At 39.5% G+C, this 24,318-nt stretch overlaps 1 protein-coding gene across 1 annotated transcript in view; it reads left to right on the top strand.

Moving 5' to 3' along the window:
- The first annotated feature begins 1,677 nt into the window (after positions 1-1,677).
- Positions 1,678-24,318, top strand: part of LOC111148527 (RNA binding motif protein 25) — a 57,107-nt gene continuing 34,466 nt past the window's right edge. The window contains exons 1-5 of the mRNA XM_022505155.1: positions 1,678-1,876; positions 2,137-2,325; positions 11,167-11,287; positions 17,587-17,636; positions 20,476-20,643. Coding sequence (XP_022360863.1) covers positions 11,182-11,287; positions 17,587-17,636; positions 20,476-20,643 — 324 coding nt within the window. The 5' untranslated portion in view covers positions 1,678-1,876; positions 2,137-2,325; positions 11,167-11,181. The remainder of the gene's footprint in view (positions 1,877-2,136; positions 2,326-11,166; positions 11,288-17,586; positions 17,637-20,475; positions 20,644-24,318) is intronic.

Below are 24,318 nucleotides of genomic sequence, written 5' to 3'. Positions count from 1 at the left end.
AGAGAGCAAGAGAGAGAACACAAGCAGGGGGTGGCAGAGGCAGAGGGAGAACCAGGCTCCCCACTGAGCAGGGAGCCCAATGTGGGGGCTCAACCCTAGGACCCTGGGATCACGACCTGAACAGAAGGCAGCTGCATAACCAACTGAGCCACCCAGATGCCCTCATAATCTGTTATTTGAAAAATGTAATTAGCATTTGACTAGCACTTTACTGAACAAAGTATTTTCACATGCATTAGTTAATTTAATTCATTTTTTAATATTTCACATCTTTTTTTTTCTTTAAGATTTTTATTTATTTATTTATTTGAGAGAGGGACAGTAAGAGAGAGCATGAGAGGAGAGAAGGTCAGAGGGAGCAGACTCCCCAGGCAGCAGGGAGCCCGATGCGGAACTCGATCCCAGGACTCTGGGATCATGACCTGAGCTGAAGGCAGTCGCTTAACCAACTGAGCCACCCAGGCGCCCAGTTAATTTAATTCTTGCAATAGCTCTGGGAAATAGCTATTATTAGCCCTATTTAATGGTAAGGAAACCTAATAAGAAATACAGGTGGATGTAAATTTTACAAATGATAGTAATGTTAGAGCCTTCCCCATTATTCTCCCACAGCATTTTATGTTCTGTTGGCACTCACATAATAATGATTTCTTTAATTCAACAATTATTTATTGAGCATTTGCTTCATACCAGGCCTTGTCCTAGGCACTACGATACAGCAGTGAACAAGAACGACAATCCCTAAAAATTTACATTCTAGTGGAGTAGGGAAAGACAAACCATAGAATAAGAAAAAAACATAGGGGGTGCCTGGGTGGCTCAGTGGTTAAAGCCTCTGCCTTCTGCTCAGGTCATGATCTCAGGGTCCTAAGATCGAGTCCCGCATAGGGCTTTTTTGCTCAGCAGGGAGGCTGCTTCTCTTCCTCTCTGCCTGCCTCTCTGCCTACTTGTGATCTCTGTCAAATAAATAAATAAAAATCTTAAAAAAAATACATAGTACAGTAAGTAGTGATAAGTGCTATAGAGTGAAATCCGGTAGGAAAAGCAGATAAGGAAAGGGTGTATGTTTCAATTTTATACACGATGGTGTGTTTGTCATCTGTTCTGCATTGTTTGCAGCTCTTCCCAAACAAGGGTAAAATCTCACTTGCATTTACCTTCATACTCCAAGCACTTAGCTCAGCACCAGGCACTCAGGGAAACAATATTTATTTTATTTTTATTTATTTTTTAAATACTTTATTTGACAGAGATCACAAGTAGGCAGAGAGGCAGGCAAAGGGGAAGGGAAGCAGGCTCCCGGCTGAGCAGAGAGCCGGATGTGGGGCTCGATTCCAGGACCTTGAGATTGTGACCTGAGCCTAAGGCAGAGGCTTCAACCCACTGAGCCACCCAGGCACCCGGAAACAATATTTATATTGAAAAAGTGATAAGCCTTTCGAGAAGCAAGAGTTGGGAAACAAAGGCCTGGGAAAAGATACCGCCCCTAAATGTTCATAAATTGAAGAACCATTTGTGATTAGTTTATTTCCATTAATCTCGTTTTATTTCCGTTCATCTAGTAAATGATCTTTTCGGCACCTTTATATTACAGAATGAAAGTTATGTGAGACGTTTTTAAAGGCCGTTTTAGGTATTTCAAGTATCTTCAGTCACCTCTCCGGCCCTACCAGCGCGCACAAGGGGTGTGCGCGTGCACTGGAAACTACCACGCCCTTTGCCAGTTAGTTCTTGGTATCAAGGGTAGCTGTTTTCCAGGGAAAGGTCAGCACTCGCCGTTTCCGCTGCGGTGTTAGGTGAAACCGGGTCTGCAGTACGCCGAACCTCAACGAGCCACAGAGGAAGGCTGTAAACCCCGAGACCCACACTACAAAAGGTAAGACATTTCTAACAGCCTTTGCGCCGTGCGCAGCAGAACCTTGACCTCAAGATGGCGTCTCGTAGTCATAAGATTTAATCAGCTCCAATCAAAAATGGCAGAGTGGGTCGTAATATACAGCTCGCGCCTTTCTAGTCCCCACGAGGCGCTCCTTCTCTATGGTTATGCGCCGCAGCGTGGTGATTCGGAGCCAAAAGAGAGGACTATCTATACGCGTTCTTCTCTATGATTCTCCTCTTCACTCTCCCCAGCCGCAGTGCACGCCGGGCAAGAGGAAGACCTCCAGAAGCTCCCCGCGCAGCGCGGCTGTGTTTGCGGCCTGTGCGAGTAGGCGCTTCGGAACCAGACTCCCGGCGAGCGGCGCGCAGAGACCTCGAACCGGTGGAGCCCGCTGGTAACCTGGAGCCCGGAACACCGCGAAGACCGCACCGTTTCCTCAGCGGCGGGTGAGTTCACGCCTCTGGACGCGTGTGGGAACCGGGAAACCGGGTACCTCGGTTGCGGGAGGAGGGGAAGCCAGGGAGGCTGCGAAAGGGCCGGGGTGGGATTGGGGGGTAAAGGGGGGGTTGGGGTGGGGGAGGGGACGGGCACGAGGCTTGGGTTTCTTCACTTCTCTAAGGCCTGGAAAACCAGTGGGCCCATCTGGAGCCGGTGGAGGCCGGACCTACTGCCAGAGCTTTCCTCCTTGCATTGTCGCCCACTTTCCTTTTCCCCTCTGCGGTCCGCCACAGAGTGAATCGCCTTGGCCCATTCTGGGCTCCACGTTTGCCACAAAATGATCCGTCGGCCCCTTCGGAGCCCTTCTCTGAGGCCCCTTTCTAACCCGAGCTTGCGGAGCTCTACTGTAGATTTTCCGGGCCTAGGACACTCTTGCCCCAGGCTCTGCTTACGATCCATCGAGCACCCACCCTTTTTAGCGAGGTGCCGGGTCACCAACGGATTCCTTTCCTTTCCTCTTTCGTCATCCAGAGCCCGCCACCGAGTGGACTCCCTCACTCCCCCAACCCGAATTCAGCTAATGCCCACCTTTTTTAGCACCCCCCTGGCTCTCTCGAGATTGTCATGAGGATTGTGGTTCTGCCCCCTTCCTCCTCTGGAGGTTGCAGTAAACTATATCCCCATTCATTCTAGGCTATGACCAAGTGCCACATTAAAATGTGTTCCTTGTTTCTTACTCTTCTTTGGTCTTCAGTACTTTTTAAATACGTTTTTCGAAGTAGATCTCGGAATATGAAGATTATTTTGAAGTTATATAATGTGGATTTGTATGGCCTTGGAAAAGCCATTTTGGTACTGGGCAGAGTGGAGCGGACCAAAAGGAGGGTAGAGATAGGACTTCTCTTGTACCGGACTGCTGTAGTATGAAGTATCCTGAATTAGGTAGTTGGCAGTAGACGATTTTTATGTTGTTTTGGGGACTTTAATTTTTCGAGGATATCCAAAAACCTTCAGCGGCCTTGAAAGGCATCCAGTTGGTCATTGCTTCCTCATGATTCAAGCAGATAGTATGCAGTTCTAATTAATTTAACGTTTCTTGAAGTCTTGGTTTTCTTCATCTGTAAATTGAGGATTAGAGCAGTATCTGCTTCGTAGGTTATTGTGTTTGGGGACTGAGAAAACATACCTAAAATCCTTAGAGCAATGGCTAAGTAACATAGTGTTTAGTCCGAGATAACTGATACTGTTATTTAAGAGCCTGAGCGGGGACTCTTAACATTTCTTCTCCTGTATTCTGAATAAGTTTTTATAAATCAAAGTTAACCCTTAATAAGTTTCTTCTTGGTATGTTGTTACTGGAAAGAGGCATTGTGATACAGTTGAAAACAGCCTTTGGATTGGTAATTTCAGGATAGTGGGGACTTTGGAGTCCCTGCCCACTTACTGTTTTCCCTTGGACAGGGTATCATCTTCATCTGTAAATGAATAACGTATCTGTGCCAAGTAATTTTGGAGATTCAGTGAGATAATGTATGTCAAAGACTTTTGTAAACAAATAAATTAAAATGTTAGTTAATATTTTCATTAAATAATTGCTCTTTTTGGGGCACCTGGGTGGCTCAGTCAGTTGTGTCCCAACTCTTTTTTTTTTTTTTAGATTTATTTATTTATGAGAGAGACAGAGAAACTCTCAAGCAGACTCCTTGCGGAGACTTCTGCTGATCAGGGAACCCGCCTCAGGGCTGAGTCTCAAGACTTGAGATCAGGACCTGAGCCGAAATCAAAAGCCAGATGCTTATCTGACTGAGCCACTCAGGTTCCCTGAGCCATCCAGCTCTTGATCTCAGCTCAGGTCTTGATCTCAGGGTTGTGAGTTCAACCCGTTTTCCACCCTTGGTGTGGCGCCTACTTTAAAAAAAAAAAAAAATTCATCTCCTTGGGGTTATCAAATTTCCATTTGGGATTCCCAGAGTAGTTTTCCCCTTATTTATTTATTTATTTAGGTATGGTTCCAAACTACTTCTAGGAAGAAAGTGTTTTTATTTTTCCAATGTTAAAAAAAAGGCACCATATATTAATAATAGTTTGGGTTAAGTGTTTTTATTTTGTGGTTTGTTATCTTTTTATTTCACTGTGGTAAGGCTTTAAATATATATATATATATATATATACATACACATATATATATTTTAAAGATTTTATTTATTTATTTGACAGATCACAAGTAGGCAGAGAGGCAGGCAGAGAGGGAGGAAGGGAAGCAGGCTCCCTGCTGAGCAGAAAGCCCGATGTGGAGCTTGATCCCAGGATCCTGGGATCATGACCTGAGCCAAATACCCACTGAGCCACCCAGGTGCCCCTTTAATATGTTTTTAAAATAGGATGAGTTCATTCTAACATTGGTAACTGTTTCAGACCTACTACGAGTTTGGGATTTTCAAGTAAATTTTTGGGTCACAGGTTAGCTGTATAATTCTCTCATTTACATATGGTTTAAAGAAAAATTATATTGACTATTTTGTAGCTTTGGAAGCAAAAGTAGTCATTGAGTCATTCAGTATCTTACAAAAACATTCTGTGTATTTTAATTTTGATAGTCTTTTCTGACAGCTACCACTGCCATTCCTAAAAGAGTTTCGATTGGTTCCCCCTTAAAGTTTTTGAATAGCTTTTTTCTGACCCTTTTTTTGAGTTTTGAAACTTTGGAAAAGAACATGGTATTTACACCACCAGAATTGTTGATATACTACTTTTTAAAACCTAGTACGATTTCAAACTTCAAAAAAGTTTCAAGAATAGTGGAAAGAATTCTCAAATACCTTTTACCCAGATTCTCCAAATGATAACATTTCACAGATTTGCTTTATCCTCTCCTTTTTCTTCATAGTTTTCTTCTGAAGTGTTTTACTAGTAAGCTGCAGATGAGGTGTCCCTTAGTCCTTAAACACTTCAGGTGTATTTCCTAGAATAAAGACATTTTCATATTTAACAATAGTAGAGTGAACAAAATCAGGAAATTAATACTGATTCAATATTGTCTGATCTACAGGTCTTAATTGGATTTAGCCTGAAATTGCCCTGAGTTGGTATTGCTTTTCTTTTCTTTTCTTTTTTTTTTAAATGATTTTACTTATTTGTTTGACAGAGATTACAAGTAGGCCGGAGAGGCAGGCAGAGAGAGGTGGGGTAGGGAAGCAGGCTCCCTGCTGAGCAGAGAGTGATGCCAGGACCCTGAGATCATGACCTGAGCTGAAGGCAGAGGCTTAACCCACTGAGCCACCCAGGTGCCCCTTGCTTTTTTTTTTTTTTTTTAAGATTTTATTTATTTATTTGACAGACAGAGATCACAAGCAGGCAGAGAGAGAGGAAGGGAAGCAGGCTCCCTGCCGAGCAGAGAACCCGATGCAGGGCTCGATCCTAGAACCTTGGGACCATGACCCGAGCCAAAGGCAGAGGCCTTAACCCACTGAGCCACCCAGGCGCCCCCCCCCCTTTTAAAGCAACTTTATTAAGGAGTAGTTAACACACAAAATACACTCTTTGTAACATGTAATTTGATGATTTAAAAAAAAAAATATTTTATTTATTTGACAGAAATCACAACTAGGCAGAGAGACAGGCAGAGAGAGAGAGGAGGAAACAGGCTCCCTGCGGAGCAGAGAGCCGGGGATGCGGGGCTGGATCCCAGGACCCTGGGATCAGGACCTGAGCTGAAGGCAGAGGCTTTAACCCACTGAGCCACCCAGGCGCCCCTAATTTGATGATTTTTTGATAAATGTTTAGAGTTGTGCATCTGTTACCCCAAAAAGGATTCCTCTCTTCCTTTTTGCACACCACTCCTTGTTCCCACCTCAGCTCCAGTCTACCACTAATTTTTCTCTGTAGGTAGTATTGCTTTTTAATCAATGAAGTTGGTAAAACAGCTAAGTGCAAATCTCAGAAAAAGATCAGTTCCCTTTTTGGAGACTTGAGTATTTTCATATCTCTGAAAAGTTTTCCTGCAGAAGAAATTTTTTGTTAAGCATTTCCCATTCTTGAGACATGGAACACTTTTTCTTAGGAATACTTCCTGAAGACTTGACTTCTGTAGAAATTCAGTTTGAGAAATGATGTTTTGAAGGGTTTGCTTTGCTTAGGCTGGGGCAGGTATGTCAGGCCATTGTACCCTGCAGGCTGGAAACAAGTGAACAATGCATTCTATAGTCAGGATCATTTATATTCAGTGTAGAGCCACTGGGCTGGCTGTGTAACTATATAATATCCTAAATTTGCTCTTTCAGAGCTAATAAAACCAATACTTAGAACCTGACATAAAATTGGAGATAGATATTTGTTGAATGAATGAAAGAGTTGTATACTCATTTACTAAGGAGAATCTGTTGGTTCATTTACCTCTTACCATTTGAAATTTGGCACAGTGTCGTGATGGGGTTAGCCACTGTATCTATTCCTGGTGAAGTAATTTGTTTTCTGTTGGGATAAATGTGCAATGGAGGAATGGTTGTAAGCAGTAAGTAGTGTAGGAAAAAAAGAGTGATTTAAAAATGTAAAGAGGAAAAAAAAAAAGAAATGCAGAATGCCTGCATATTTTGAGTCGTAAAGATAAATCTTATTTGCAAGGGTTTTTTTTTTTTTTTAAGTTTTTTTTTGATGGAGGAGACTAGATTTATTGAGATAAAATTTGCATGCAATATAATGCACCCATTTTAACCATTTTAATTTCAGTTAATTTTGACAAATGCATAATAAACCTGTATGACCACTGCCACGCTAGAGATAAGGAACACTTGCATCATAGGTGCTTATTTTTGTTACTTTGGGCCTTAAGGTTTCATACCTACTGGGTAAAAATGCTTTGAGCCTTCTAAAAGTGAAATCAACTCCAAAGTGAAAGTGAAAAAAGTGAAAAAATACAAGTATATTTAAATGTTATTTAAGTCATTTCAGTGCTAATAGAATAACCTTTGCATTTCTTTTCTTAAATCTCACACATGACCCCTCAGCAGCAGTTGGCTACCTTCAAAGTACTGCATCCGGGATCTAACACTTTAACCACTTTCACCTATTTCAGGCCACCCTCTCTGGACTGTGTTATTGTCAGTAGTCTCCTGCTTCTACCTTTGTTCTCCAGTCTTAACACAGTGGCCAGTGACACTGTTAAAATATAAGTCACGTCAAAAGTCTTTCAAATGTTTTCCATCTCATTCATAGTAAAAATCAAAACCTTTACAGTGGCCTACAAAGTACTACATTTTCTGAATCCCCTCCCCCAAGTAATACTTGGTTGGCATTTATCTTTGACTTCCCTCAGAACTACTCTGTTCCAGGGGCGCCTGGGTGGCTCAGTGGGTTAAGCCGCTGCCTTCGGCTCGGGTCGTGGTCTCAGGGTCCTGGGATCGAGCCCCGCATCGGGCTCTCTGCTCAGCGGGGAGCCTTCTTCCCCCTCTCTCTCTGCCTGCCTCTCTGCCTGCTTGTGATCTCTCTCTCTGTCAAATAAATAAATAAATAAATCTTAAAACAAAACAAAACAAAACAAAACTACTCTGTTCCAGCTCTTGGCCTTGCTTTCCTCCCATAAACACTCCATGCCCACCTCAGGCTCTTTGTATTTGCTGTTTACTTTGCTTGGAAGGCCATTACCTTCAGATACAAGGCTTCTGCCTAGGCCCCTTTGGAGTCTTTTGTTCAATTTGCCTACCTTCTTGGTGAGGCCTGACCACCATATTTTAGTAGTTCCTAGTCTTTCCCCTACTTTATTCTGCAAAGTACTTAACCAACTTTGAATCTCTGTATAATTTGTAGTGACAGTATTACCGTTTATCAACTGTAGGTAAAAACTGATAAACTTTGCTTTTGGTTATAAAAGTTTATTCTCATTTTCACATGTGAAAACAGAAGTACATTTTGTAAAAAGTATTGATACTCTTATTTTAGGATGTTTAAAATGAAAATTAATATTTATCAGTGATCACCAGAATTGTAGTTTTCTGGCCACAGGAGGGACCATTATCTTACTAAGAATACCTTCACTTTATGAAGCTCGCCTGTGAATAAGCAAGTTGTGAACGGTGCTAAATGAAAGGGCCATAGAACACAAAAATTAGAAGTGAGTGGAATGGATATATTGGCATAAACTAAGACATAATCTGGTTAATTTGTACAGAATGAATTATACATTTAAAAGTCATGAAATAGAATTTAAACACCAAGAATATAGGTCTTAAAAAATAATACTTATAGCTAATATTTGACAATAAATGATTCTGGAGATGAATTCAGGCTCCAATCTTTGTAAATATTTTGAGGCTAGGCACTGGGTCATTGCTAGCATAGTATTGGCACATGGGAGCTTCTTAATAAATTGGTTTACTGATTCATTCATTGATTTATTTATTCAACAGGTATTAATATCAACTGCCCTCCTAAGAAAGTGCTGAGATAGAGTATTATAATGATAATAGAAGAGTTTCTGTAAGTAGGACAGTAGCCCTCTGTTAAAAGGAGATACACTCCTGCCCCTTTTATATAGAATATTTGTTTTTGTTTTTGGGCAAAAAGTTTTATAAAAAGATTATTTAAAAATTCAACAATTCTACAGTCATTAATTAGTTGCATTTTTCCTTTTTAATTTATGCTGATACTTAATATTTTAAAGTATTTGCAGTAGCTTATTTTCTAAGTGTATGAAATCCTAGGAATTTATTTTATTTGTAAAGCTTTCTAAGTATTTTAAGTGAACTGTGTTTTCTGAAATTGAAGTTTAGATTTTATAGAATATTGTATTATCCTAACTAATTAAGTCAAAAGAACACTGAGGAAGAACAGCTCTGAGTCTGAAGGACATGCTTTTCTAAGACCATTTTATTTATTTATTTATTTATTTTATTTTATTTTTTTTAAACATTTTTTTTTTTTTTAAGATTTTTATTTATTTGACAGACAGATCACAAGTAGGCAGAGAGGCAGGCAGAGAGAGAGAGGAGGAGGAGGCAGGCTCCCCGCTGAGCAGAGAGCCCGATGTGAGGCTCGATCCCAGGATCCTGGGATCATGACCTGAGCCAAAGGCAGAGGCTTTAACCACTGAGCCACCCGGGCGCCCCTCTAAGACCATTTTAAAGAAATGTCTAATAAACAGGTAAAAAGATACTCAACCTCCTTAGTGGTTAAGGAAATGTTCATCGAAGTGAGAGCATTTTTTTTTTTTTTACCTGTTAGGTTGTTATAATTTAAACACTGATTTATTCTAGCAATGGTGAGGATCTGAGCAAAGGGCATTCTCATACATTGGTGGTGGGGATACAGATTGGTACACTAGCTTTGAAGGATGACTTGGAGGTAAAGTGTAGATACATGTAGTACTAATCTATACAATAGAATTTCTTGCACAGTGCATAGATTTATATGTCCAAGAATGTTTAGCATTATAAGAGGCAAAATGTTGAATCAACCATCCATATTGAATAAATAATTATTGTATGCCTGTATTATAGTAGTAGAAGTTAATGAACTGATATGAAGAGATGTTAATGATAATTGAGGGAGAAATGCACCTAACAATATAGTATGATTATATTGTTTGCAGAAAAACACAAATAATTATATATTAGTTTGTGTATAGAAAGGTATTTAGAAGAATACAACGATATATACCAAACTGTTGGGATTAGGGGGCGAGGAAGTGGAAGACATGCACTTTTTATCTTCTCTCTTCTGAAGGGTGAGTAAATGAATGTATGAAACACAAATAGTAGAGACAGATGTTCTTTAAAAGCTTCAAACAACTCTAGACTCCTTCAGTTACAAAGAGTGTGGGGGGAGTTTTTCCTAGTGTCTGACAGAGATATCTCCTGTTGATCAAATCACTGCTATTTAATGCCATTACTGGTATGAAATCACTTATTTTGGCCGCTTTTTAAAATTGGTGCATGGAATCTTCCCAGGACATCCTAATGTAGTTTTTTTACTTTTTCTAATAGTTTTGGACACTCAAGTATGTTGATGAAACTATAAAATTTGGTGGTAGGGGAGTCTTAAATATTTATATTTGTTTAAAGGACAAAATTAAATTTATTTTAAGTAGTAATATCACAAACCAAATGAAACAGTTCACTGCATTCTTGTATTAAAAAAATTAGCTTCTAAAAAAGAAAGTTAGCTTCTGATTCTTGAATTTCATTCATTTATTGAATATCATTCAAGAATGGTTAAGAGGTTTGCTTTTAAGTTTACCACAAACTAGGACATTTTTCTTACTGTCACAATTTGTATGTTCTCTCTGTATCTGAGTGGTTAGTACAGGTTAGTATGTGACCTTCTGTCAGGAGGTTTCTTCTCTCTCAGGTTTATAGTTCACTGAGACATTCATTTGTCCTTGAGGAACTGGCCAACACTGAATCAACAGATACTGTGTAACTTTGTGCATTTAGTTTTCAAGGTGCTGATGTATGTAAAAAAATGAATGCCTCAGAACATTTAAAGCAAAAAACTGTTAGATAATCTTCCTGGATTCTGAGTTTGGTTTAAAAAAAAAAATTCATTGATGTTTGGTATTTAGTTTTTGGATATTAACTGAACCTCAAAATTTTTTTCTTCCTTTATATGTATTCCCATATGATTGTAGGAGTCTATCCTGAATTTAGATCGTGTACATTTTGGGAACTTATTTTAGAAAAGATCTAAGTTTTAAAAATTCTCAATGGACAGACAGAGAAAAGAGGGTCTTTGCCAACTCCTTTGGGTAAGAAAACTTTAGAATTTTGCAGATACTCTAAAAATGAAGGCCAACAAACCAGGCATATCAAATTGCAAAGTTTTCAAATAAAATGATTTGTCATGATTTTTTTCTTTAGACCGCTGCAGTAAGAATGTCTTTTCCCCCACATTTGAATCGCCCTCCTATGGGAATCCCAGCACTTCCACCAGGGATCCCACCCCCACAGTTTCCTGGTTTTCCTCCACCTGTACCTCCAGGTAAGTTTGTGGATACTGTTGTTTTTTGTTTGTTTGTTTGTTTGTTTGTTTTAATTTATTTGACAGAGAGAGATCACAAGTAGGCAGAGAGGCAGGCAGAGGGAGAGGAGGAAGTAGGCTCCCCGCTGAGCAGAGAGCCCAATGTGGGGCTTGATCCCAGGACACTGGTATCATGACCTGAGCTGAAGGCAGAGGCTTTAACCCACTGAGCGACCCAGGTGCCCCTACTGTTGTTATTTTTAACTGTACTTTTGTCATTATACTGTTAACTTTAGGAAAATGGTACATACGTGACTGTGTTTTAGAGTGAAGATGTTAGCACACTTCTGTAAATGTGGTACCTTATTTTCCTGTGACAGTACTTTTCATATCTGGCTGAGTATCAAATTTATCTGTGAAGATTTTTCAAAAACACCTTTATTTAAAAAGGAAATGCGTATTCCAATAAATACATACTAATTTGTACGATTCAGTAGTTAAAAAGGTATACAGTGAAAGATTTTGCTCATATTTCCACATAAGCATTGTTATTATTCCCTTAGCAAAAGAGGGAAACAAAACAGGCTCATTGGTTTCTTTATCCTTTCAGATAGTTTTTAATGTACATTACAAGCTGCTGTAAGTATGTGTTTGTTTTTTTTTTTCCCCCTCATAAAGAAAGAGGGAGAGCGTGCACGCATGTGAGCAGGTGAGCCAGGAGGGAGGGACAGAGGGAGAGAGAATCCCAAGCAGGTTCCACACCCAGTGCAGAATCTCACACAGCGCTTGATTATATGACCCTCAGATCACAACCTGAGCTTAAATTAAGAGTTGGATGCTTAACTTACTGAGCCACCCAGGTTGCCCCTAAGTATACTTTTATCCACTGTTTTAGTTTTTTCTTTCCTTTTTTTTTTTTAAGATTTTATTTATTTAGGGGCACCTGGGTGGCTCAGTAGGTTAAAGCCTCTACCTTCGGCTTAGGTCATGATCCCAGGGTCCTGGGATTGAGCCCCTCATCGGGCTCTCTGCTCAGCGGGGAGCCTGCTTCCCTTCCTCCCTCTCTCCCTGCCTCTCTGCCTACTTGTGATCTCTCTCTGTCAAATAAATAAAGAAAATATATAAAAAAAAAGATTTTATTTATTCGACGACACAGTGAGAAAGGGGGAGTGGAGAGGGAGAAGCAGACTTCTGGCAGAGTTAGGGAGCCCAATGTGGGGCTCAAGTCCAGGACTCGGGGATCATGACCTGAGCTGAAGGCAGATGCTTAAGGACTGTGCCACCCAGGAACCCCCATTTTTCTTTTCATGAAGATGTATAGCAGCATCTATCTGTGTGTATATATCTATCCATCTATCTATCTATGTATACATACACACTATTTTGCCTCTTGCTTTTTTTTTTTAAGATTTTATTTAATTTATGTGGAGAGAGATCATGAGCAGTGGGGAGGGGTAGAGAGAGAAGCAGACTTCCCACTGAGCAGGGAGCCCTATGTGGGGCTCGATCCCAGGACCCTGGGATCATGACCAAAGCTGAAGCTAGACACTTAACTGACTGAGCCATCCAGGTGCCCTGCCTCTTGCTTTTTTATGCTTGACAATATATCTTGGAGAGCTTTCCAAATTACCATATAAAAACTTCCTCTCTCCAGAACTCTCAGGAAAAAAAAAAATTTAGGTTCCACTCCAATCCACAGATTCAGATCCTCAGATATTGGAGTCCAGGAATTTTTTTTTTTTTTTAAGATTTTATTTATTTGTGTGTGAGAGAGAGAATTTGCACAAGCAGGCAGAGCGGAGAGAGAAGCAGACTTCCTGCTGAGCAAGGAGCCTGAGTCGGGGCTCAATCCCAGGACGCTGAGATCATGACCTGAGCCGAAGGCATTAGCTTAACTGATTGAGCCACCCAGGCGTCCCAGGAATTTTTATTTTTAGAAGTTAACAGTTTTTAACAGGGGATTCCTAAACATCTATTTAAGCATAGCTCAGAGGACACACATTTGAGAACCATTATCTTAAGGTACATAATTAACATTGCTTGGCCTAGGAGAACAAGGGTTTTTCCTTAGGTTTATGGGTGGTAGTTAGATATTTTTATATTTTAGTGGGACTGAAAACATTTTATACAAAATCAATTTCCCTTCCAAAAGACCACATCTAAGAGCTCTTAATTTGTATGTTAAGCCCTTCCCCCACGTAGAACCTGTGTAATTCAGGCTGAAATCAGTTAATGCTCCTGTAAATTATCCAGAAATATTTTGTTTGAGGAAAGCTTTACATCAGAGACCTGTTTTTAACCATTGGATGATCTATTTGAAATTATAGTGTTTTTCTAAAGAGTTTGATTCTTGAGAAATCAACAGTACATTGAAGTTGACTCTTAAGATGGATTGTTAATTCATAACACATATATTCTAGAGGCTCAGCTTTGGGGCCCTCCTACTCCTAGGTCAAGTGTATGGCAGGCAGAGAGAGAGAGAGGAAGGGAAGCAGGCTCCCTGCTGAGCAGAGAGCCAATGCGGGGCTTGATCCCAGGACTCTGAGATAATGACCTGAGCGGAAGGCAGAGGCTTTAACCCACTGAGCCACCCAGGCGCCCCTAAAGTCGTTTGAATTTTTAAAGAGCAAACACTAAATTTAACATTTTCTGATGAACATTATATCAAATTGTTAAATGGAAGTAAAAGAATGAAACCTGTTTTTCTTAAGACTGTTGGCTGCATAGTTTTTTTAAGATGGGACAGCAGACCCCGAAAGCAGATTGTCAGTTTCTCTTCTTGGTTGCTCAGTGCCTTATTAATGTGGGCATTTATTCAGCGTGGTAACCTGTTAATTCTGAATCTGTTTACAGCAGCATACACTATCATTTCTGTTTAGGGAAGTATATTTAGATGATAAAGCAGATCTTAGTTGCAGTTCATTCTGCATTCTGTGTGTAGCAGTAATACTTTAAAAGGTAAATAATGAAATAATATGGTAAACTAGGATAGTAATTCAAGACCATAATACCCATATTCATGTATAATTTTCTTGTTTTGCCTGTTAGTGCAATTCTAAGTGTGATGGTCACGTTCTATGTTAAATTAGAAAATTGCTTTGAAAAAGAACTATAAATTTTCTCTAAAATGTAATACATGTTTATAGAAAAAGGAAGTTTTTTTTCCATACAGTTCCTAAGAATTTCCTTCTCCAAACATAACCTTTCTTATCAGCTTCTAGTGTGTAACTGTCCAGAGACACATTGTACATATCCTGGTGTGTTTGCTTATGTTTACCCTTTCCCCATTTCTCTTTTTTTAATAATTCAACCAGTACTACACTGTTCACTCCGCGTACTTTTGCTTCTTTTCACTTCAGCATGTGTAGATCTTTGTAATGAGTACTAATACATTTTCCACTGTGAATTCTCTATTGTATGGTATTAGTAAATTGAGGTAGGAAACATAACTGTAAAACTTTAAGTAACTGTCAGGACCCCTGGGTGGCTCAGTCGGTGAAGCATTTGCCTTTGGCTCAGGTCATGATCCCAAGGTCCTGGGATCGAGTTCCACATCAGGCTCCCTCTGCCTGCTTCTCCCCCTGCTTGTGCTCACTCGCTCTCTCTGACAAACAAATAAAATATTAAAAAAAAAATACGTTTTAGTATTAAAAAGGACAAAGCAGTGGTGTGCCTGGCTGGCTCAGTCTGTACAACATGCAACTCTTGATCTCAGTGTTGTAAGTTCGAGCCCCGTGTTGGGTGTAGAGCTTGCTTAAAGAAAAAAAATTTTTCCCCACTGTCTTTTTCTGAATTTTTCTTTATTTTTATTTTTTTTTTGAAGGTTTTATTTATTTATTTAAGAGTGGGATAGAGAAAGAGAAAGTGCACATGTGTGTACCAGCAGAGGGAGAGGGAAAGGGAGAAACAGACTTCTTCTGAGCAGGGAGCCTGATGTGGGACTCCATCCCAGGATCCTGGGATCATGACCTGAGCCAAAGGCATTTGCTTAACTGACTGAGCCACCCAGGTGCCCTGAATTTTTCTTTAGTAGAAATTTTACCTGTGGAAAAGGTGCCATCTAGATTACAGTTGATAAAGGGGGTGGGGGACTTTTTTTTGTTTTGCAAAGTTAAAAGTGAAAAATTAAGATACATGGATTGATGAATTACAGTTCTGAGCATCCATTGTATTGAAGTGCTAAACATAAGTAATCTTAGTCAGTCTCATAGGTGCTCTAAAGAAATTACCTCGGGGAAAATTGAGGAAACTGCAGCTTAAAGAGCTTGCCTAAGATTGCATAGTTAGATGTGATAGAACCAAGTTGTACCCAGGTTTGATTCTGAAGTCTTTTTTCTTTTCTTTTTTAAAAGTTTATGTACATATTTAAATAATTTTACACCTGATAAGATTTAAATAATTTTTACACCTGTAAAGATTTAAATAATCTTTACACCTGACACGGGGCTCGAACTCATGACCCTGAGATGGAGAGTCACAGGCTTCTCTGACTGAGCCAGCGAGGTACCTCTGTGTTTTTTTCAATTTTGTGCAATATTCTATTGACTACATTGTTTAAGAATCCTTATTTTTCTCATTTAAAAGTTAAAGTTTTATTTTTTATTTTTTATTTTATTTTTTTAAGATTTTATTTATTTATTTGACAGACAGAGATCACAAGTAGGCAGAGAGGCAGGCAGAGAGAGAGAGAAAGAGAAGAGGAAGTAGGCTCCCTGCCAAGCAGAGAGCCCGGGGCTCAATCTCAGGACCCTGAGACCACGACCCGAACGGAAGGCAGAGGCTTTAACCCACTGAGCCACCCAAGCGCCCAAGTTAATTAAAGTTTTATTGGAAAATAAATGGATAATGTTAAATATTTAAGAATTTATTACCAGTCTTAGCTGGAGAATTCTCTTAAATTGAAGTTAAATTTGAACTGAAGAGAAATTTCAGAACTTCCAGAGATATACTTTTAAAAAAGCATTTTAAAATTTATATTAGAAAAGTAGACAAATCGTTCACTGATTTTTGCCCTCATTGCATTCTTCTTAGTGCTCAGTTGGCAAGATGTTTTCATTAGTTATATACACAAGAACACTCAGTACAGTAGTCACTGGTTGGTAAACAGTGTAGTTGAAAACAAAAATGTGGATATTACTAGCCCATTGACCCCTCTTTTTTTTTTTTTTTTATTTTAAATATTTATTTCTTTGTCAGAGAGAGAGAGCAGAAGCAGGTAGAGTGGCAGGCAGAGGCAGAGAGAAGCAGGATCCTCAATGAGCAAGGAGCCCGATGTGGGGCTGGATCCGAGGACCCTAGGATCATGACCTGAGCCGAAGGCAGCCGTTTAACCGATTGAGCCACCCAGGTGTCCCCCATTGACCCATCTTAAACCCTCAGTACATCCAACAGACGATTGTCTTAGAGATTTTCTTTGACACTGAGATTACTGGTCATATTTTTTGCATTTTTAAAAAATTTTTTTGAATTTTAAAAATTTTAAAAAAAGATTTTATTTATTTGAGAGCGAGAGCATGAGAAGGAAGAGTGTCAGAGGGAGAAGCAGATTCCCTGCTGAGCAGGGACCCTGATGAGGGACTTGATCCCAGGAGTCCAGGATCATAACTTGAGCTGAAGGCAGTTGCTTAACCAACTGAGTCACCCAGGCACCCTGATTTTTGTTTTTATTAAAGAAACAGCAATAACAAGATTCTTTCAAGGTTTCTAGATTAATTTCTCATTGGATACTTTTTTTTTTAACTTTTAAAGGATTCATTAATACTGTGTTTACTCATTAGTGAATCTGTATTTGCATAAATTACTGGCTTTCATGATGTACTGAATCGGATGAACATGAATCAGTATCTGTCCAGATTTTTTTTTTTTTTTAAAGATTTTATTTTTATTTATTTATTTGACAGACAGAGAGAGATCACAGTAGGCAAAGAGGCAGGCAGAGAGAGAGAGGAGGAAGCAGGCTTCCCGCTGAGCAGGGAGCCCGATGGAGGGCTCGATCCCAGGACCCTGGGATCATGACCTGAGCCGAAGGCAGAGGCTTAACCCACTGAGCCACCCAGGCGCCCCTGTCCAGATTTTTAAACTCCTGAGACAGAAGTATGCTGTAGTGGTAGTCTTCTTGCTTTTAGTTGTATAAGTTTATATAGACCAGCCTGTACCACATTGCTTTTGAAAATAAGGCATTCATTAATAATCTAATTTTCATTAGTCATATGTTTCTACATAAATAAACTGTGAGTGAGGATACCTATTTATGTGCCATATAATATAGAATATAGTCATATTTACTTGTATTCATAAGATTTAATGTGCTTCTTTCTTAGGGACCCCAATGATTCCTGTACCAATGAGCATTATGGCTCCTGCTCCAACTGTAAGTATAATTTTAAGGAGGAAGAAGGAGATACAGTAGTGTTACTACATTTATTTATTTATTTATTTATTTAAAGGTTTTATTTATTTATTTGACAGAGAACACAGCAAGAGAGGGAACAGAAGCAGGGGGAGTGGGAGAGAGAGAAGCGGGCTTCCCGCCAAGCAAGGAACCTGATGTGGGATCCAGTCCCAGGACCCTGGGATCATGACCTGAGCTGAAGGCAGATGCTTAAGGACTAAGACACCCATGTGCCACATGTGTTAGTGCATTTAAAGCTAAAACAAACAAACAAACAAAAAACCTAATAAATTATTTTTAGTATTTAGAAGAATAATAGGGAGAGCATGTATATCATACTACTTGAGTATCATTTTCACTCAGCTATGCATAATATGCAATTGCCTTTAAAATAGGGTCCCTAAACAGTTTATGATTTACCTTATATTCTCTAGACTCTTATACTTGTTATATTAGATTTAGGTCATTGGGTCTTTCATCATTCCCTATTCTTATCTTGGTCCTGGGAGATAGAATGATCAAGGCACGTTTAATCTCATAAATGAAAAAAAGAAAAAAAGACTAGAAATGATCCTTATAGAAACTTAAATTTTGAAGTGAAATTTGTGTTGAATGTATTCCATTCTTTTCTCTCATATACCTAAATTTTTAGCCCCTTCCAAACTATTTTTTTCTGTCCTCTGGTATGATATCTTCAAGCTTTGTAAAGTTTTCTTGAAGTCTTTACTCTGCTAAAGTGTTTTATTATTCAGTCTTTTTTTTTTTTGTTAAGATTTTATTTATTTGACAGAGATCACAAGTAGGCAGAGAGGCAGGCAGAGAGAGAGGAGGAAGCAGGCTCCCTGCTGAGCAGAGAGCCCAGTGCGGGGCTCGATCCCAATATCCTGAGATCATGACCTGAGCTGAAAGCAGAGGCTCAACCCACTGAGCCACCCAGGTGCCCCGTTTTTTTGTTTGTTTGTTTTTTTGTTTTTTTAAGATTTTATTTATTAGAGAGAGAGAGTACACAAGCAGGGGGAAAAGCAGGCAGAGGGAGAAGCAGACTCTGTGATGAGCAAGGAGCCTGATGTGGGACTCGGTCCCAGGACCCTGGGATCATGACATGAGCTGAAGGCAGCTTCCTAATTGACTGAGCCACCCAGGCGTCCCTATTAATTCAGTCTTCTTAAGTCTTAATTCTTTACATTCATCAAAGCTTTTATATACTTTAAGCTGTAACACATGAATGAATAATAACCCTTTTAACTATTGTTTAACCAGGATTTTTCTTTGAGTTAAGTGGTAGAGTATCAAACTTCCTCTGGAAGTCCACTGTCGGGGGGCGTAGATTTCATTACTTTAATTGTTTTTCTATCCATGGGTTTTGAAAAGGGAGGAAAGGGAATGTTACTCATTTTAAAAAGGAGATGGTAACTCTGTGGGCAAACAGGAATCTGCTGTGAGGCAGACCACTGAGAAAATATGGTTCTGCAGACCAAGGGGGAGTCCAGTTTTTCTTGCATTGGATACCCACTGTTTGGCTGTTTTGGGAAACCTCTACATGGCAGGTACTCTTACTCTCTTGCATTTCAGTATAGGAAAAGGTGGGACTCGGGGTTGGGAAGAGCTCCCTGAGTTAACCGTTATTTATTCAGTGCCTACTGTTCATGTTTTGCTAAATTTAGTTCCAGATACAAAAATGAGTAGGATTGGGGCACCTGGGTGGCTCCGTGGGTTAAGCCTCTGCCTTCGGCTCAGGTCATGATCTCAAGGGTCCTGGTATCCAGCCCTGCATTGGGCTCTCTGCTCGGCGGGGAGCCTGCTTCTGCCTCTCTCTCTGTGATCTTCTGCCTCTCTCTCTACTTGTGATCTCTGTCTGTCAAATAAATAAATAAAATATAAAAAAAAATGAGTAGGATTATTCCTTCCTCTGGGAAGTTGAAAGTTATAAAGGGAAAATAGTAATTAACGGATAAAAGTAAAATTTAAGTGTTGGAGAGTGCTATGAGTGTTCAAATGCTCTATCAGAGGATTGGGGGGATAATTAAAATTTGTGCTTACTTAAAAAAATTTGGGGAGGCTTATTTATTTTAGAGCAAGCACAAGTGGGGGAGGGGCAGAAGGAGATGGGGGCGGGGAGAAGTGGAATGACTGCTGAGCCGGGAGCCTGATGCGGGCTGTATCCCAGGACCCTGAAGTCATGACCTGAGCTGAAATCAAGAGTCAGACACCTAACTGACTGAGCCAGCCTGGTGCCCTGGAAATTTGCTTTTATATTAGTACAGAGTAAAGTTGTGAAGAAGCTCCTGGATATATTTGATAATTTTAAATGATTTATGATGTCTTAGACATTTTAGAATTAGGTCTTAAATATTAAAAAATCTTCATCCAAGTTATTTTTATTTTCTTTTCAAAGATGTTTTCAAAAGGTAATTTGGGGTGCCTGGATAGCTCAGTTGGTTAAACGTCTGACTTGATTTTGGCTCAGATCATGATCTCAAGGTTGTTGGATCTCGGGTCGCTAGCCCCACATCGGGGCTCTAGAGGGAGTCTGCTTGAGATTCTCTCTCCCTCTCTGTCTGTCACTCCCCCCTCGTGTGTGTGTGTGCTCTCAAATCTTGTTGGGAAAAAAAAAGAATAAAAGGTAATCTAATAATTGTCATGAATAAATTTGCATTAATGAAAAATGATAGAAGCTTTAGATTAAATATATAGAACCTTTAATAATGTGCTATATAGTTAGTACTTTAAAATTGTTTTTAGACTAAAAACATGTTACTTTAAACATGATAGGAAATTTAATTGCCTGTTCCAATTTTATTGCTTTTTTTCATTCTAGGTTTTAGTACCTACTGTGTCCATGGTCGGAAAGCATTTGGGAGCAAGAAAGGATCACCCAGGCTTAAAGGCTAAAGAAAATGATGAAAATTGTGGTCCCACTACTACAGTTTTTGTCGGCAACATTTCTGAGAAAGCCTCAGACATGCTTATAAGACAGCTCCTTGCGGTAAGTTAAACGGTTTCTCACTTTTAAATTTTATTGTTACGTATTTTAAATATATGAAAAAGCAGGAAGAGGATTCTGATTATTTTATTATTTTGAAAAATTTCAGTTCTGCAAAAAAGTTGAATGAATAGTAAAATGAACATTCTTATAACACATTTTTGCCACATGCTTTCTGTACACACACACACACACACACACACACACACACACAAGCTTTTTTTCCTCAGTAATTGGAGAGTAAGTTGTGACATGACATTTCCATCTCTGAGTACTTCTCGTGTCTCTTAAGACCAAGGACATTCTCCTATATGATCATAAAACCATCATCACATTTAAATTTAAGGCTGATACAGTATTGCTTTTTTTCCCCCAGTACAGTATTGTTAACTAAATATACCTATTTTCTATGATTCATTCAAGGATTCTACATTGCGTTGAATTGTCATACCTCTTTAGACAACTTCTGTAATTCAGAATACCTTTCTTTTTCTTTTTTTTTAATGTTTTATTTATTTATTTGACAGAGAAACAGCTAGAGAGGGAACACAAGCAGGGTGAGTGGGAGAGGGAGAAGCAGACTTCCAGCAGAATAGGGAGCCCGATGTGGGGCTCAAGCCCAGGACCCCAGGATCATGACCTGAGCTGAAGGCAGAGGCTTAATGACTTAGCCAGCCAAGTGCTGCCTGTCTTTTTTTTTTTTTTTTTTTTTTGCTTGTTTTGTTTATGACTTTCATGACATTAACATTTTTTGAAGAGTCCCGATCTTTTGCAGCATGTCCCAATTTGAATTTGACTATTTGCTCATAGATGCAGAGTAAGCATTTTTTGTTCGAATGGTTCATGGGTGATGTCCTCAGTGCAGCATAATTAGAGGTACATGGTGTCTCTTGGTCCTGTGTTTGGTAATGCTCAGTTAGATACATGGTGGTCCCATCTCTCTGTTGTGAGGTTACCTTGTTTCCTTTTGTCATTAATAAGTAACCTCTGGGTTAATGTTTTGAGACCATTTGAGTTGTGTCCTGTTGAACACCTCTCCCTGGCAGCTTTTAAACAATGATTTTAGCATTTAGTGGGGAATTAATTACTTTTAAGGTTTTTATTCTGAGGATAAACAATAAGTTCTTTTGAGTTCATGAAGTCAGTGGTTTTCCTTTTTGTCTTCATTGAAAAATTGTTACCTTGGTGACAAATGAGCATTAACTGAAATAACACTGAATGATTTTATAATGAAAAACAAGAGTACTGGTACTTCCTCTCTCCATAATCTCCACTGTTTTTTAGAGAAGTTATTTTTAAATCTTTTCCTTCTTGATTTTCTTGCTATTTCTGTTTTGTAAGTTGTATGATCCTTATGTTAAAACATGTTTAGGGGCGCCTGGGTGGCTCAGTCAGTTAAGCGGCTGCCTTCGGCTGGGATCGAGCCCTGTATCCAGCTCCCTGCTCAGCGGAGAGTCTGCTTCTCCCTCTCCCTCTGCCTGCCGCTCTGCCTACTTGTGCGTGCACTCTCTCTCTCTGTGTCAGATCAATAAAACCTTTTAAAAAAACCAAAAACATGTTTAGAGGGGCACCTGGGTGGCCCAGTTGGTTAAGCATCTACCTTCAGCTCAGGTCACGATCCTGGAGTCCCAGAATTGAGTTCCGCCTTGGGCCCCCTGCTCGGCAGGGAATCTCCTTCTCCCTCGAACCCTCCCCCTTCTCATTCTCTCTCTCTCATTCTCTCTCTCTCAAGTAAATAAAATCTTTAAAAAAAAAATGTTTAGAAAATAAACACCACAAAACCTAGCTTTGTCGCATTCAGTACTGTGATACTAGCTTCAGATGTTTTTCCCAAAGAAATAAAACATTACAGTTGGCCCTCATGCCCACTTCTTTCTTCCACAGAGGTAATCATCAGGGTCATCCACTATCCTAAATTTGGTGTTTATCATTCCTTTGTGTATTTTTTACTTTTATTTTTATTTTTTTAAAGATTTTATTTACTTGAGATTGAGAGAGAGAGAGGGGGAGAGAGCACCAGCAGGGGGAGCAGCAGAGGCAGAGGGAGAAACAAGCTCTCCACAGAGCAGGGAGCCTGACACGGGGCTTGGTCCTAGGACCCTGGGATCAATACCTGAGCTGAAGGCAGATGCTTACACCCGGGTGGCCCTGTTTTTTACTTTAATTACATATTTATTCATAAAAATCCACAATTCACAGGTTTTTATTCTGTACTCCATAATTGCTTTTTTCACCTAACATATATATAGCTCTAGTTATTTATTACTGCTGTATAATGTTGCATTGTAGAAATGTACCATTAATTGTCAGTTTTCCAATGATGCTTAAATGGACTGTTTCTATTTCTTGATACTATGTTTTGTTGTGTTATTATTGGTGATATGTCTTCCTCAGTCACATGAAAAAAATTCTATCATGTATTCTTTTCGAAGTGGAATTTGAGTCTTAGGACATGTTTTCTTCAGTTTCACAAGATTATGCCAGTTTTTTCCTGAAGTGGAACATTGGGAGGACATTTTTTAAAAACCATCTTTATTGTGGGGCACCTGGGTAGCTCAGATAGTTAAGCACCTGCTTTCAACTCAGGTCATGATCCCAGGGTCCTGGGATTGAGCCCTGCATCAGGCTCCCTGCTCAGCGGGGAGCATGCTTCTCTCTTTGCCCCTCTCTCGCTGTCTCTCATGAAGAAATAAATAAAATATTTTAAAAAAGCCTATCTTTATTGTGATATAATTCATAGACCTTAAAATTCATCCTCTTATAATGTATAATTCAGTGGGTTTTAGTATATTCAGAAACTTGTACAAACTTCACCCTGTAATAAATTCCGGAACATTTTCATCACCCCAAGTAGAAACCATGTATTCTATAAGTCATTTCCTGTTGCATATGGCAACCACTCTTGTCGGTGTAGATTTGCCTATTCTGGGCATCTTGTATAAACAAAATCATAGAATATATATGGCTTTTCGTGTTTTGTCTTTTTTCATTTAATATATTGTTTTCAGGCTTCATCTATATCGTAGCATATATCAGTATCTCATTCTTTTTTTTTTTTTTTTTTTTTTTTTACTTACTTATTTATTTGACAGACAGAGATCACAAGCAGGCAGAGAGGCAGGCAGAGAGAGGAGGAAGCAGGCTCCCTGCCAAGCAGAGAGCCCGATGCGGGGCTCGATCCCAGAACCCTGAGATCATGACCTGGGCCGAAGGCAGCGGCTCAACCCGCTGAGCCACCCAGGCGCCCCTCTCATTCTTTTTTTATGACCAAATATTCTCTCTAATGGATATACCACATTTTATTTATCCATTCATCAGTTGATGGACAATTGAGTTGTTTCCACTTCTTGGGTATCACGAATATTTGTGTGCAGGTGTGTGGAGGAGATATATATACATTTATATTTCCTAGTTGAAACCTCTCTCTTTCCCTCCTCCCCCCCTTTTTTTTTGTTGTTTTCATTTTTTTGTTTCTTTTAAGTAGGGTCCATGCCCAGCTGGGCCCGAACACACGACCTTGTGATAAAGACCTGAGCTGAAATCAAGAGCCAGACACTTAACCAGCTGAGCCAGCCAGGTGCTGCAGAGCTGCTTTTTAAACCTGTTCCTGACCTATCTGCAGCACAGTGTTTTGTTTTTAAGCTTCATTCCTAAATTTATCGCTTCCCTTCATTTCTC

The sequence above is a fragment of the Enhydra lutris genome, unplaced genomic scaffold (genome assembly GCF_002288905.1).
Source record: "Enhydra lutris kenyoni isolate GAN:26980312 unplaced genomic scaffold, ASM228890v2 scaffoldscaffold20, whole genome shotgun sequence".
Classification (NCBI taxonomy): domain Eukaryota; kingdom Metazoa; phylum Chordata; class Mammalia; order Carnivora; family Mustelidae; genus Enhydra; species Enhydra lutris.
The sequence above is the reverse complement of the archived record's forward strand: the minus strand, read 5'-3'. Positions and strand labels throughout refer to the sequence as shown.